The sequence below is a fragment of the Aquila chrysaetos genome, chromosome 4, assembly GCF_900496995.4.
Source record: "Aquila chrysaetos chrysaetos chromosome 4, bAquChr1.4, whole genome shotgun sequence".
In the NCBI taxonomy this organism is placed as follows: domain Eukaryota; kingdom Metazoa; phylum Chordata; class Aves; order Accipitriformes; family Accipitridae; genus Aquila; species Aquila chrysaetos.
Window position 1 is genome coordinate 43,712,604 of NC_044007.1, and position 13,365 is coordinate 43,725,968.

General features: G+C 40.4%; 1 protein-coding gene across 4 annotated transcripts in view; it reads left to right on the forward strand.

Annotated features, from left to right (window-relative positions):
• Window positions 1-229: 229 nt before the first annotated feature.
• ATP6V1H (ATPase H+ transporting V1 subunit H) overlaps window positions 230-13,365 on the forward strand; it is a 51,694-nt gene continuing 38,558 nt past the window's right edge. The window contains exons 1-4 of one of the 4 annotated variants that reach the window (XM_030011840.2): window positions 230-393; window positions 1,872-1,998; window positions 9,864-9,966; window positions 11,450-11,539. In XM_030011840.2, the coding sequence (XP_029867700.1) occupies window positions 1,895-1,998; window positions 9,864-9,966; window positions 11,450-11,539 (297 nt within the window). In that variant the 5' untranslated portion in view covers window positions 230-393; window positions 1,872-1,894. Of the gene's footprint in view, window positions 394-810; window positions 943-1,052; window positions 1,236-1,871; window positions 1,999-9,863; window positions 9,967-11,449; window positions 11,540-13,365 lie in introns of those variants that run through there. The other 3 variants (XM_030011841.2, XM_030011842.2, XM_030011843.2) reach the window with 3 other exon arrangements.

The window sequence follows — 13,365 nt, forward strand, 5'->3', positions numbered from 1 at the left end:
CACGGGGTCAGAGCCGCATAGAAAAACATATTACGTACACGTGCGCGTGTGTATAAATATGTACTCTAAATACGTATACACAATTGTATATGTACGGCCACGCGTAGAGGCGACTAATACCGCGTACCCATAATTGCTGCCGGGTGGGGCCGTGCGGGAGCCCCGCCCACCGCTCGGCGGCTGCGGCTCGCTCTCGGGCTGAGTTGTCCCTCGGAGGCCGCCGTGGCGGTCAGGTGAGCGGCGTCACGTGACGGCGGCCGCCGTGGGGCTGCTGCGGAGAGCGGCGGAGCGCGGCGGCGGCGGCCTTTGGGTGCGCGGGGCTCCCCGGGCCTGCCGAGGGGCGGCCGCAGCCTTCTCCCTCCCACGGCCCTCACCCGCCGGCGTGCCCGTGGGGTGAGTGAGTGAGTGAGTGAGTGAGTGCTGCCCCGGGCCCTGCCCGCCACAGGGACGGGCGGGTGGGGGGCGTCCCGGGGCGGGGGCTTGCCCCCTCACGGCCTCTCCCGGGGGCTCCGGCGGGCCCGGGGCCGGCGCGAAGGGCTCCGCCTTGGCGCCGCGGCTTCCCCGAGGGTTTGGGCTCCCCGGGGCCCCTCAGGAGGCGGCCGTGTCTGTGAGCCTGTGCAGGGAGTGGCAGGACGGGGCCAAGTGTCTTCCACTCCCCACCCCTTCTGCTCCAGGCGCCTCTCGGCTTCTTCCACGAACCTGCCGAGCCTGAGTAGTGCTGAAACCGGTGTCACCCACCCTGCCCCTGCCGAAACCGCTGTCGCCCACCCTGCCCTCCCCTGCGGCTCGAGGAGTGTTCGAATGGCTCTGGTTGGGTCGTGTAAGAGCTAGGAAAGGTTCAGTGGTCGTTGAAGGACGGAGTAAATGGTGCCGTCTCTGTGGGCGCCTGCTCACGGAAGTCGTTTCAAAGGGAGGACGGTTCTGCTGCTCCATTTGTTCAGGGTAGTTCCTTTTTTGCTTTTGTTAGAATCGTATTTTCGTTCAGTCATACAAACGAGGTATGCTTGTTAGGGATGGAGCAGAATGTGCCAGTTTGCTTTTGCCTCCATAAAGGGAGCCAGAAAAGTCCAGAAAGAGGCTGAGTGGAGAGGCTTGATGCTGTTTAGGTTGTAAGGAATTCCTGCTCCAGCTGGGTCTCAAGCCTCTGCAAACACACTTCTTGTTTTGGCAACAAAGTCAGGTGGAGGTTAAACTGTAAAGGAAGGAGAAAGAAGTGGTGAAGGTCACTGTCTATGGTAATGTAATATGTCCTGATGAAGAGCTTCTCTTTGTATTTATTTTTCAGTTTGCTTTCTGTACGGTGATGATACGAATTTTCTTGTTAGTCTGTGTAATGTGGGTTTTAATTTATATAACTTGTGGTTGTTTTTTTTTTTCCTGAAGTTGTAGTTCATGTGTCTCTAATGTCTAAATACTCTTAGACAAATACCTGAACTAAATCAGTCCTAATGTGTGTGGGTGGGGAGGATATGCACTGAATTTCAACCCTGATTTGGAAGGAAAACAGCTTCTGTTATCTATAGGGCTACTTGGGCATTGCAAAAGAGTAGTCTTTATTCAAATAACTTAATTTGATTGTTTAAGAATTTACAAGACTGGAAGTTATTTAGTAATGGTATATATCTTTTATTTTAGCAAACTTGTGATTGGCTACAGTTTAGTGTGTAGGTATGACTTATTTTTGTTTGTTTTGGGGAAGTCATATTTTAGATGCTTTATAAAACTTTGATTTCTCAGAAAGTACCGAGTACAGTTTTAGGGAATGGGACACCTGAAAACAGATTTTCCTTTTTATTTCTTTAAAATATTTGGCAGATACTCTGCTCTTTAATACTTTAACAAGAGGTCTCAAATGTGACTTGCATTTCTAGATACATTCTAATTATCAATCAAGATGGATATCCGAGGTGCTGTAGATGCTGCTGTCCCAACAAACATCATTGCTGCCAAAGCTGCTGAAGTTCGGGCAAACAAAGTAAACTGGCAGTCATATCTCCAGTAAGTAAAAACTTTCCCCAATTTTTTTCTTTTTCTTTTCTTTTTTTCCCCCTCCCTTCCCTCGTAAGTATTAGATTTTTTGAGATTTTGGGTTACATTGGAACATTAGGTTACAGTGAGGAACACTATCTTGGTCCCATGGTAGTAGTTGGAAAAAATTGACATTAAATGGAAGTAGTTAGGAAAAATTTTCTTATGACTTACTACCAAAAGGGGAACGCTACTTTTGTGAACTGAACGCTGTAATAGCAAATAATATAATTTTGCACAAATGTGTGATAAAACTGTCCATTTTTTTTCCCCTCATCATTCAAACACCATTCTCAATTTTAGCCTTATTGGATCAGTACTGAAGTAAGAAAAGTTTATAGTAAGAGTTGTCTTATATGTTGGTATGTTATCTCTATTGCTGAAGTGCTTTTGTGTCAATACAAATTGTACTAGAAAAACTGGACTGGTAGTCCAGGAAATAAGCCGTACCTTAACTAAAGGAAGAATAGTGCTGGAGAGCAATTGAAGCAAGTAAATCGGGGAGTAGGCTGAAACAAATACTTCAGTCTGGGGAGAGCTGTGCTGCTGTTTCAGATAAGCTCAGAGTTTACTTTGGAACATATATAATGGCAGTGGGAGTAATGAGAGAAATATTGTCCAAAGAGGATATAGGGACATGCTGAGAAAAATAGATTTGTGTGTGAGGTAGGGAACAGGGAGAAGAAACAGGCTTTTACTAGTCCTCTCTACTCTGAAGTGAAATGTAAGATTCTTGTAGCCCTGCATTCCTCATGACGCATACCTATGAAGAATATTGGTAAAGTGTAAATTACTATTATCTCTTGAGGGTCCACGTATAATAACAAATTACTTCAGTGTTTGTTGCTTTGTAACTGAAGTGGCAGAAATTTTGATGATTCTAGAGGTACAGACCATACTGATGATGCTTTGTGATCATCAGCATTACACCACTTCACAAAAAGTAGTTTTTTTCAGATTGCTGTGATGCATACATAAATATATGCTATCTATTAAAATACTGTTGCAAAACTGTACACATGCAAGCTGAGAAATGCTAACCCAGTAGAAGCTTATTAATGACTACCTGCTTTGCCATATGCTATGTAGCTCAGTCTTGCTTATTCCACTCATTCAGTTGTGTTATTTTTTTCTCTTTGGGATTATATGCATGATAAATCTGGATAAAGGAACTGATCTGCTGAGGAAACGTCCTTTTTCCTAGGCTATTTTTCAGATGGATCAGTTCCTCGTTCAGTTTATAGTGTGACATTACAGTGGTGGCTTTGCAGGCGGAAGAGGAAGGCTGGTGTGGCAACTTGACAGTGGCAGCTACCAAGCACTTTTCGAACAGTCTGAGTGGCTGTTGCTGTTACTGTGAGCCCTGTTATCCATCTGATAGGAACTGTGTCCTGAGGAAGCCTGAGCAGCTGTTCCTGTGCTGTCCTAGTGGCAAGTGAACAGCTAGTTATTCAGGATGAAAGTGGGAATACAGTTGTTCACTGTCAATGTAAGTGCATATCAGGTAGTCTTTTTCACTGATTCTCTAGTGGTTCAGACTATAGGGCTGGTGAGATTCATCTGTTGCTTTTGTTAGTATAGGGGATGGTTCTGTTTGGCAAGGAGTTGTGTTTTGAATACATATGTAGTATTAATTACTTGACTGTGCTTTATGTGGTCTACCACTTCTAATTTTCCTTTATTCTTGGGGTTCTCTCTGGTGCTGAATAAGGATGGGGGAGTTTTGTTTGTCTGTCAGCAAAGTTCTATGTAACTTCCTTTGATCAGGAGACAGGGTTGATGGTTCTTTTTCAGATTCTAGATGTAGAATTTGACTTTGTTTTGTTCTGGAATCTATGAAAGAAGAATGTACTAGTTATTTCCTCTCTTTGATGGGTTAGCCAGGTTTTGGAGACTACTGTAGTGCATCTGGCTAGTGTTTGTGATCCTATAGTAAGACTGTTCAATGCTTGATGCCCTCTCTATGTCAATGACGTGTATCCTGTTTATTATTGCTCTGAAATAAATGTAATCTTTGTGTCTTGTATTTACTGATAACAGCCTGGTTGTCTGGCTAAGGTAGTGTCAAGGATGAACTTAAATGGTGCCAGAGGGATTGTGGAGCATCGTGGGATAAGTAGTTCCTTGGCTGAGGAGTTTCCTTATCATTAATTACTGGAAAACATCAGCAGCACTTTTGGTACTTCTAAGGAAGAAATAAAATTATACCTATTTTGGACATGTCCTTTTTACAATGGGCAGGTTTGGATGTGATGGTGTCTTTGAGGCTGGTGCTCTAAGGGATTTGTTGAAAAGTCAGTGCAGCTATATTGACTCATTTCTGGAATGAAGCACATTAGTAAATGAGTGGAAACTGCTTGCTTCTGATGCACCTGTTAGAGGCAGATCAGAGCAGTTTGTTCTGGTCTGTAGAGTAGAAGGAAGATGGGGTGCTGGTGATTCTGAAGAACACTTCTCTTGCTTTCTTTTGAGCTCCTGTTCTGGCAGTCTGTGCATTTGGTGTGATAAGCTTGCATATAGGTATATGGAGGCATACTTCAAGTCTTCAGACATTTTTGCATTAGAGGAAAGATTTTTATGTTTGTTTTCCCTAACAATGCATCAACTCAGGTATGACATAGTTTGTGTTCCTTAAACTATAGATAGTATTTATGTAGTTGGAGTCAAAGAACTTCACGAGAAATTCTGATGAAGTTGTTTTTTTTTTTTTTTTTCTTTAAATCTGTCTGTGACAGTTGTATGTGTATAAAGATGCTTTAAAGATTGCATCAGTTGCAACAGCATTGGAGTCTGGGTCACACAGGAAGGCATTCTGAAGTTCTTTTCTGCTCTCTTTGTTCTTCAGTGCAAAAGTAAAATGGCTTACTAATACTTGGTCAGACTCTAGTAGCCTGACTTCCCTTGTAGAGTCAGTTCAAGCTAAAGATTAACTGGCATATTGTTTATTCCATCTCTGAAGGTTATAACTGTAAACTAAATGTCAGACTATGCTAACACACAACTGCTGACTTTTGAGGTTTTCTGTGTATACAGTCGGCACAAAAGTGAAATATTTAGGTATGACAACTGTACATATTACCAGTTTGCAATGGTGTTCACTGTTCACTTCAAAATTAGGCTGTGGAAAAAGGTGTTTGGTTTTTTTTTAAATGCTAAAATTTACACTTTCTTTGTGTTGAATTCCAGCTAGGATCTGTGTCTGAGGGAAAAGAAAGTGGCAAAACTTGGAACAGTGGAAGGTGATGTGTAGGTCTACCTACCTTCTGGAAACTAAATGTAGTTGAGGCCATTAGTTCTCTACAGACTTTCCTGCCTTAGGATCTTGAGACTTATAGCAGTTTAGAGGTGTCGATGCCCTCTGCTAGTTGAAAATATGGTGGGTTGCTGTTCTATACTGTGTGGTTGCTTTCAGCATTTGCCACAGAGTGTCAGAATGCCTTTGGATGGTGTGTTAGCTTGCTTGAAGCAAGTTTGGTTTTGCTTTCCAAGGTTTTGTGGAGAAATGAACTTGTTTCAGAGTTTAACTTACATCTTAATACACTGTAGGTTTTCTAGGTATACAGCATTTGACGATACTTCATATTTAATCAGGTGAGATACCTGGTGGCTAATTTGTACTTAGCTTCCTGTGTGTCTTCAAGTACTTTACATACATGTTTGTGAATTCTGATGTTAAAATAACTATTTTATTTTCCTGGGGGTGGGGGAACCTTCTAAAGTGGGTTAAATATCTTGGACTTCAAAAGCCAATCTTGTCTTAGAAGAAAGATAGAAGTTTCCTAACTTGTAGTGTGTGTGGTTGTTTTTTGGTGTTGGGGACGTTTTTGGGTCTGTTTTTTTTTAAATTTGGTCTAGTCTTGTAGAGTACATTCAGCCTGTTTTAATTTTTTAATTTTGTAATGTTAAAACTGTTGAGCAATTGGATAAAATAAATGTCCTTCAGGTACATGCAAAGTACTGTAGATACCTGGATAAAAGAAATTATGCTTTGACATGATGGCTTCGTATGAACTTCATGTTTGCTGCAGATGTAGTCAATTTTTTTAATATAAAAAAAAAAACCTAACAAAAAAAGGCCCAAATTAAAAACCAAACAAAAAATCCCTAACCTCCAGAATGGTTTTTGTTAAATCATTCAAACAAAAAAAAGGAACAAAAGCTGCTGGAGGAAATGCATAATAAAAAAAAAAGAATCACAAGTTTCTGAATCATCTTGAGAGACCAAGAGGTTTTAAAAATGGTGGTCTTACAAATTCCTGTTTTCTAAATCTTACAAAGCTTCTGTTTACTCTTCTGTAACTAGTGCTCTCAAAGGCAGGCCTTAGTGTCTCAAGCACAGAGCTTTAAAATGTGGTTACAGGACTCCTGGTCTAAACTTGTTATACCCAGACAGCTGAAGCTCAGTCAAAGTGACTTTAATCTGTTGACAAAAGACTATGTAGACAGATCCTGGAAAATAAGAAATGAAATGGCTGTTAGGAACAGGGATGGAGGGAAACTTTGGTTGCTTGCATTGTTTGCTAAAAGGTGCTGGAAAATTCCTGTCTCTTTGAAGAGGGGATGAGGAAAATGTGGTAATAGCATCATGGTAGCTGGTACCAGCTGTCTGAAGCTGTTCTGCATCTTTTCATGGTGCGGGTTTGTTGTTTTTTTTTTTTTTTTTCCCACTGGTTGCTAAGGTTTATTACCTAATCAGTTATTTCAGTTTTAAAATGAAATGAATGGAAATGGATGCATTTGATATTACTAAAACTATTAATCAGATGTATGAGATCCCTGATAAAATATTAACAACTTGTTTACAAAGCTGTCAAATCCCTTGTACTGTTTTGTATGGGCTGGAAAGTGTCTTTCTGAATGGCACTTACAAAGCAATAAGGAGTAAACCCTAATGTCTTTTGCTCTCAAGGCAACATCAATCCTCACACTTTTTTTTTGTCTTTCTTTTTTCTTTTCTTTCTTTTTTTTTTTTTTTTTTTTTCCCCTGTGGCCTAATGTAGGATGAAAACTAAAGCTTGAAAGCATTTTTTCCTTGGCAGTTGGCAGACCTCTTCTAATAGCCTGGCTATAAAGAAGCATCTCTCTTCCTGGGCTGAGGTTTTTTCAAGCATTAAAGCTGAAAATTAAGGTTTCACCTTATGTCATCTTTGAAGTGCTTCCTAAATGGCAATATTCTTATAAACAAGCAGCTCATCTGGTTACTTTTATATCAATATCATCCAGGAGTCCCTAGCTTGGCCAGCATTGATTGAAACATGAGAGGCTTCTAGTTATGGGTTGTTAAGTCTAGTATTTGTGGCATATGAATTGTCCTCATCTTTCAACAACTGCTCAAATCCATCCTTAAAAGGCAAGAAAGAACACAAGTCAATCTAAAAGGCATGTGGTAGCAGCATGGTCATCATTGGCTAATTACTTTTTCATCTATAATTAGTTAAGTTTTAGTAGAAACTAGTCAAGAACTACCACTGGCTTTATGAATCTTCCATCTAGTAAGTCATAATTGCCTTTCCTCAGTGCAAATGAGGATATTTCTTACAAAGCAGATAGAATACAGGAATAGTGCACGTGGTACTGGACTACATATGTTCTTTGCTTGAAAAGTAAATAGGTAAAAGATGGCCCTGTGATGAGGCCATCCTCAAGACATAACCATTTAAGTAAGAGGAAGGATAAGAACACATTGTAGGTCTTATTTCTGTTTCTGTGTTTCAAGAATCCAGGTGAGCCAGTTTAAAAAAAAAAGTGAACATTTGCTGTAAGTTTACAAGGATTTTAATGGAAGCTGTAATCATGGAACATCTGGAAACTGACCCGGAACATGGAAAAGATTGATTAAAAGAATCCGTGCTACATAGCTTTGCAAAGTGGAAAAGGCATTTCACTGAACAAAAATGTAAGAGAAGATGAGTCTTGGAAATAACTGAAACAGAGCAATGTGTAATATTTTCACCCTCTGTGATTTTTTTGTATTGATGATGATGTGCACAATTTTCTTATTTCCTGAAGCACTCCTGGTATAACCGGTAAAGCTAGTCACCTATTAAAGTCTTGGATATTTTCAGGACTACTTGATTTAAAATTAGTTTTCTTACCTGAAGAGTACCTGACTGTACTATTTTGACAATTTTGTTATTTGTTGTGATTGTAAGTTTTGTATTATAAAAATCCCCAACAATATTCTGCCAGGTCTTCAGCTAAGTCAACAGCTTTCTAAAATGGCACTGATGATGGCAGTAACCCTTTGCATATTAAGTTGAAGATCAAGTAGAGATCTGTTAGCTTATAGGTATCCACAGCAGTTTACTATATCAAGCCCCCTTGGCATGTGTTTGGATGAGCTTGCATGCGTAACAGTTTTTAAACTACCAGGAAAAGCTGAAATGTCGTAATTGGTGAAAGCTGAAAATACATTAGGAACCAAGTTCTCTGTACTCCTTAAAATTCTCTTCAGTGCTTATTGCAAACTTGAAATAACAATTAATTTTATTTTTCAACACTTAATTCAGGTTGAATTAGACTATTATTCATGTTACGTATTATAATTTTGGCATAATATGCTAGCTGTGTGTATTTCAGTTCTGACAACTATTTCCACTGACCATTTGGAGAATATTGTTGAGCAGACGTGATGCATAGGGAAGGCTTTAGAGAGATTATTCTGTCATTAGTGTTAAATTCTTTCTACATGAGACCTTTTGCTGAAGGAGCTCTTTACGTTCTACTGTCAGATACAGGATTGGTAAAGCGATACTGTTGATACCTCAAGTCAAAGAAAATAAGGTTTGTTTGGTGGGTTGACCTTGGCTGCCCACGAGGTGCCCACCAGGCCACTCTGTTATTCTCCCTCCATCAAAAGGACAGGGGAAAAAACATGACAAAAATCTCGTGGGTTAAGTACAGGGAGATCACTCACCGATCACCATCACAGGCAAAACAGACTCTACTTGGAGAAATTAAATTAATTTATTGCCGATTAAACAGAGTAGGATAATAAGAAATAGGAGCAAATCTAAAAACCACCTTCTTCCTACCCCTCCCTTCTTCCCAGGTTCAACTTCATTCCTGACTTCTCTATCTCCTTGCCCCAAGGAGTATAGGGGGATGGTGAATGGGGGTTGTGGTCAGTTCATAATGCTCCGTCTCTGCTGCTCCTTCCTTCTCACACTCTTCCCCTGCTCCAGCCTGAGGTCTCACCCATGGGATATGGTCCTTCATGAACTGCTCCAGCATAGGTCTCCCATGGGGTCACAGCTCCTGCAAGAAAACCTGCTCCGGTGTGGGCTTCTCTCCGCAGGGCCACAGCTCTGGCTGGGAGCCTGCTCTAGTGTGGGCTTTCCATGGGCTGCAGCTTCATTTAGGGCATATCTGCCTGCTTGGGCGTGGGCTCCTCCACGGGCTGCAGGTGGATATCTGCTCCACCGTGGTCCTCCCTGGGCTGCAGGGGGACAGCCTGCCTCACCATGGTCTTCCCCATAGGCTGCAGGGGAATCTCTGCTCCGGCGCCTGGAGCATCTCCTCCCCCTCCTTCTTCACTGACCTGGCTGTCTGCAGGGTTGTTTCTCTTACATATTCTCACTCCTTTCACTGGCTGCAATTGCACAGCTTTCCCCCCCCGCCTTAAATATGTTATCACAGAGGTGCTACCATCATTGCCAAGTGGGTCCACTTTGGCCAGCAGCGGGTCAATCCGGAAGTTGGCTGGCATTCTGGTGTCTTCTCATACAAGCTGCCCCTGCAGCCCCTCTGCTACCAAAACCTTGCCACGTAAACCCAATACAGTTTGAAATAACTTATTGTTCATGTTACTTATGTTTTTATATTTTGCTTTCCAGAGGGCAGATGATTTCAGGTGAAGACTGTGAATTTATTCAAAGATTTGAACAGAAAAGGAATCCAGAAGAAAAACAGGAGTTGTTGCAAACAGAAGGCAATCAAGTAACTTTCCTTTCTTTTAATAATCTGTCTTTTGGGGAGGAGGATGGAAAGAAATTTTCATACCAACTCTATTTTATTGTTGGCTGTATACAATTAAGATGTTATGGAAAAAGTATAAAACTTGCTATTATGATTTTTTTTTTCCTAGATATAGGTTGGACATTCTTTTAAAAGCTATTAAATATTTATTAAATGTCATCTGACTTTGACTCTGTTGTGGGACAAGCTAACTCAAGTCTTTCCTCATCCCAGTTTACTTAATCATGCACACTGGTACTTGAGTCACTTTTTTTTTTTTTTTTTTTTGAGCTATTTTCCTTAGTTTATTGATGAAAGCTACTACCGGAAAGATTTCTGCTTAGCTACTTGAACAATTACAAGGTAGTTCCAGCAATAGAGACCACTGACTGCTAAGGTGAATTCAGTTAAACACAGGTGTCTAGTGTCATTTTATGCACAGTAAGATACGAGACATCTGCATTGGACGGAGCCGATATAAGATTGATAGGTGACCCATGCTCTTTGGCTTATGGAGTCCAGGAAGGATGCCCAAAGACACTTTAATGACATTTGAAACAGTAGAATCTCAAAAGCCTGAGGTTCTAGCAGACCATGTCAGACATCAAGAGGATTGGGGGAGGCAGAGGGGAAGGTGAAGAGTAGGACGTGCACTCAAGACACACAACTTTCCAGCCCTTTTTTTCTACTTTAATTTTAGGCTGTTCTGTGTTTTGTTTTGGTTTGGTTTGGTTTTTTCCCCTCCCAAATTGTATTGTGTGACTGCTATGTAATGGACCATAATTTGCATAGTGACAAAAGCATATGTGGTGAACATTATATGCCACTATATAGTTACGGTGTAGCAGTTCAGAGTTCCATTTTTCTTTCAGTTTTAGTTGAATGTGGTGAAGGGGAAGGAGGAAGTGTAAAAAGTAGTGTTGTGACTGTTGCAGCCTATTATATCTGTTGCTGAAATTGTAGAGTAGAATTGTTCAGGGGCAGAAAACAGCTCAAATAGGGAACAAAGATTTGCCTACAAGGTATAGGAAGTGAACAGGTAAGAGTGACCTGTGTTCCCTCCCTCCCATTCAAGTTGCTGAAACTTTGTTATACCATGTCAGAGTTGTAGCCGTTTTGTCAATTTACTTGGTTGATCTCCTCACTGCCATAAAAAAAGGACACTGATGGAGGTTTTTCTAATCAGTCTTTCAAAAAAGCACCTTGCCGACTTTCACTAGTGAGTACTTGTTATTTCATTTGAAAGCCATAAAACAATTTGTAAAGGGTAACGATCAACGTGCCAGAAAATTTTCTTTGTAATATAATGTCAAATGTATTCATCTCTTATTGCGATTGGAGGAGATGTTGGGATGCTCAATGATTATGTAAGACTTAACTGTGAATTAATGAGGTCCTATTTTATATTATCAAAAGGAATGAAGACAATTGCTAGTATTAATTTTAATGTCTCTTATTTTTCTAGTGTGCTAAAACGTTTATAAACTTGATGACTCATATCTCCAAGGAACAGACGGTTCAGTACATTCTGACTATGGTTGATGATATGCTACAAGTAGGTCAATAACCTGTCTTAATTTTAAGTCTTTAAATGCATGCTTGAATGTTTCCTTAGCCTAATTCAGGTCTCTTCAGGTGTTTCTCATACTGTATTAAAAATACTGTTTTAAATTTTCAGATCTTGTCTTCAGAAATTAAATGTTAAACCTAAAGTTGTATGGGTAACTTAGTCTTGTATATGTATGTTCATATTCTCAAAATAAAACATACCTGTATGCTTGTCTGTCAGCTCTCAACCATGTTTGATGCAAAACTTGGACGTTAAGGGATGATTTGTGACCTCAGACCTTTCCTGTTATGTAGATAGGATATGACTTCTAACTTAAAGTTCTTGAAGCTTTTCCTATGAAAGTGTTAATTTGGCCACCCTCAGCAAGAAGGTGTAGTTTCTGCAGCTTCAGGTTTCCAACATAAGTTAGACTGTTTAGGACAACATGTTCTGAAATCCTGCATGGTTTAAATATAAACCAGGAACTCTTGATTCAATGAAATATATATCTCTGTAGCTATGTGATACAGTGGCTTTTAAGAGTAGGCTATTAAATTTAGTGTCACAAATGCTGTGCTGACTGGGACAAGTCAAGAGGAGACTTTACTTAATCAGATAATCCTGCTTTTGCATTTCTTCGCTCTCTAGTAGACTAAGAGAAAGTGGTTGGAGTGATGATGTAACAAGATGGGTTCAGTTGAGCGAGGTTTTCTCCTGGTATTCATGTAGAATATTTGGCTGTTTGACAGTTTCTCTTCTGCTGTTTTATGTTATATTTAATACAAGGTTACAGTGAAATGTGTCTGGTGATAATAGTTTAAGGCATTGCCCTAGGAGGTGAACCATGTGAGTTCTAATTCCAGCTCTGAGTGTTCAGTATTGTCAATAGGCAAGTTGAAAAGTGTGAACCTCTCTGTGGTACGTATAACATGGGGATTATGGTGTTCTTCCAGGTGCCTGTCTGCACATTAGAGCCCTGAGTGAATGCCCTGACTGCTAGAATAATAGCTAGTGGTGGTGGTGGCAGTTTATTCACGCCCATCTGCAGCTTTGTTACTTAACCCTCTTCGTCTCCTCTTTAGGTTTACTTTTTCTCAAGTGTGACACAAACGTGAAGAAGCAGAGAAGACAAAAGGGAGCCTCAGTGTTATTCCTTGATTAGGACGCTAAGTTGGGAGTACCTTGTTTGGTTTACATGTTTGATGATAAAGATTGTCTTAGTGTGTGAGAATTCTGTTTATTATGGCTACTTTTGTGATGAATGGGTCTCGTTTTCTGTGTGAGACATATCGGTGGCCACAGAAGTAATCGTTTCACTTGCTCTTCTTTGGAACTTTTCGTGAGCGTTAGTGGGTCTTGTTTTGCTTATGTGCTTTGACTTTAGCACATAGCCTATAGCTACAGTATGCCATAACCGACATAATTTCTAGTGCTGTGGAATTAATACCCCACAGGTAAAGGCTTTCACTGGCCGACTCTTGAACAATTGCTTTAGTCCTAGGTGGTCACAGAAGGTAGTTTTGAGTAATCTCTTATTTGCCATATTGGTTCTGTCTAGATGAATGTGTTTTCTTGACTTTATGGTGATGCACTGACATTTCTGTATTCAGGGCCTTACCCTGCCACAGAAGTGGCATGTGTGGAATTCTTAATGTTAAACAGAATGACTTTAAATTGTCCAGGCTTTATAGTGATACAGGAGAATAGAGATATTGGTGCACAGTATATATTTGCCTTTGTTTGAAACTGGATGCCTTCTTCACTTTAGAGATTCTGTTTCAGTGTCTGAAAGGCTGCATTGGCTTTTGCAATGCTCTGTGTGATTTTGTTCT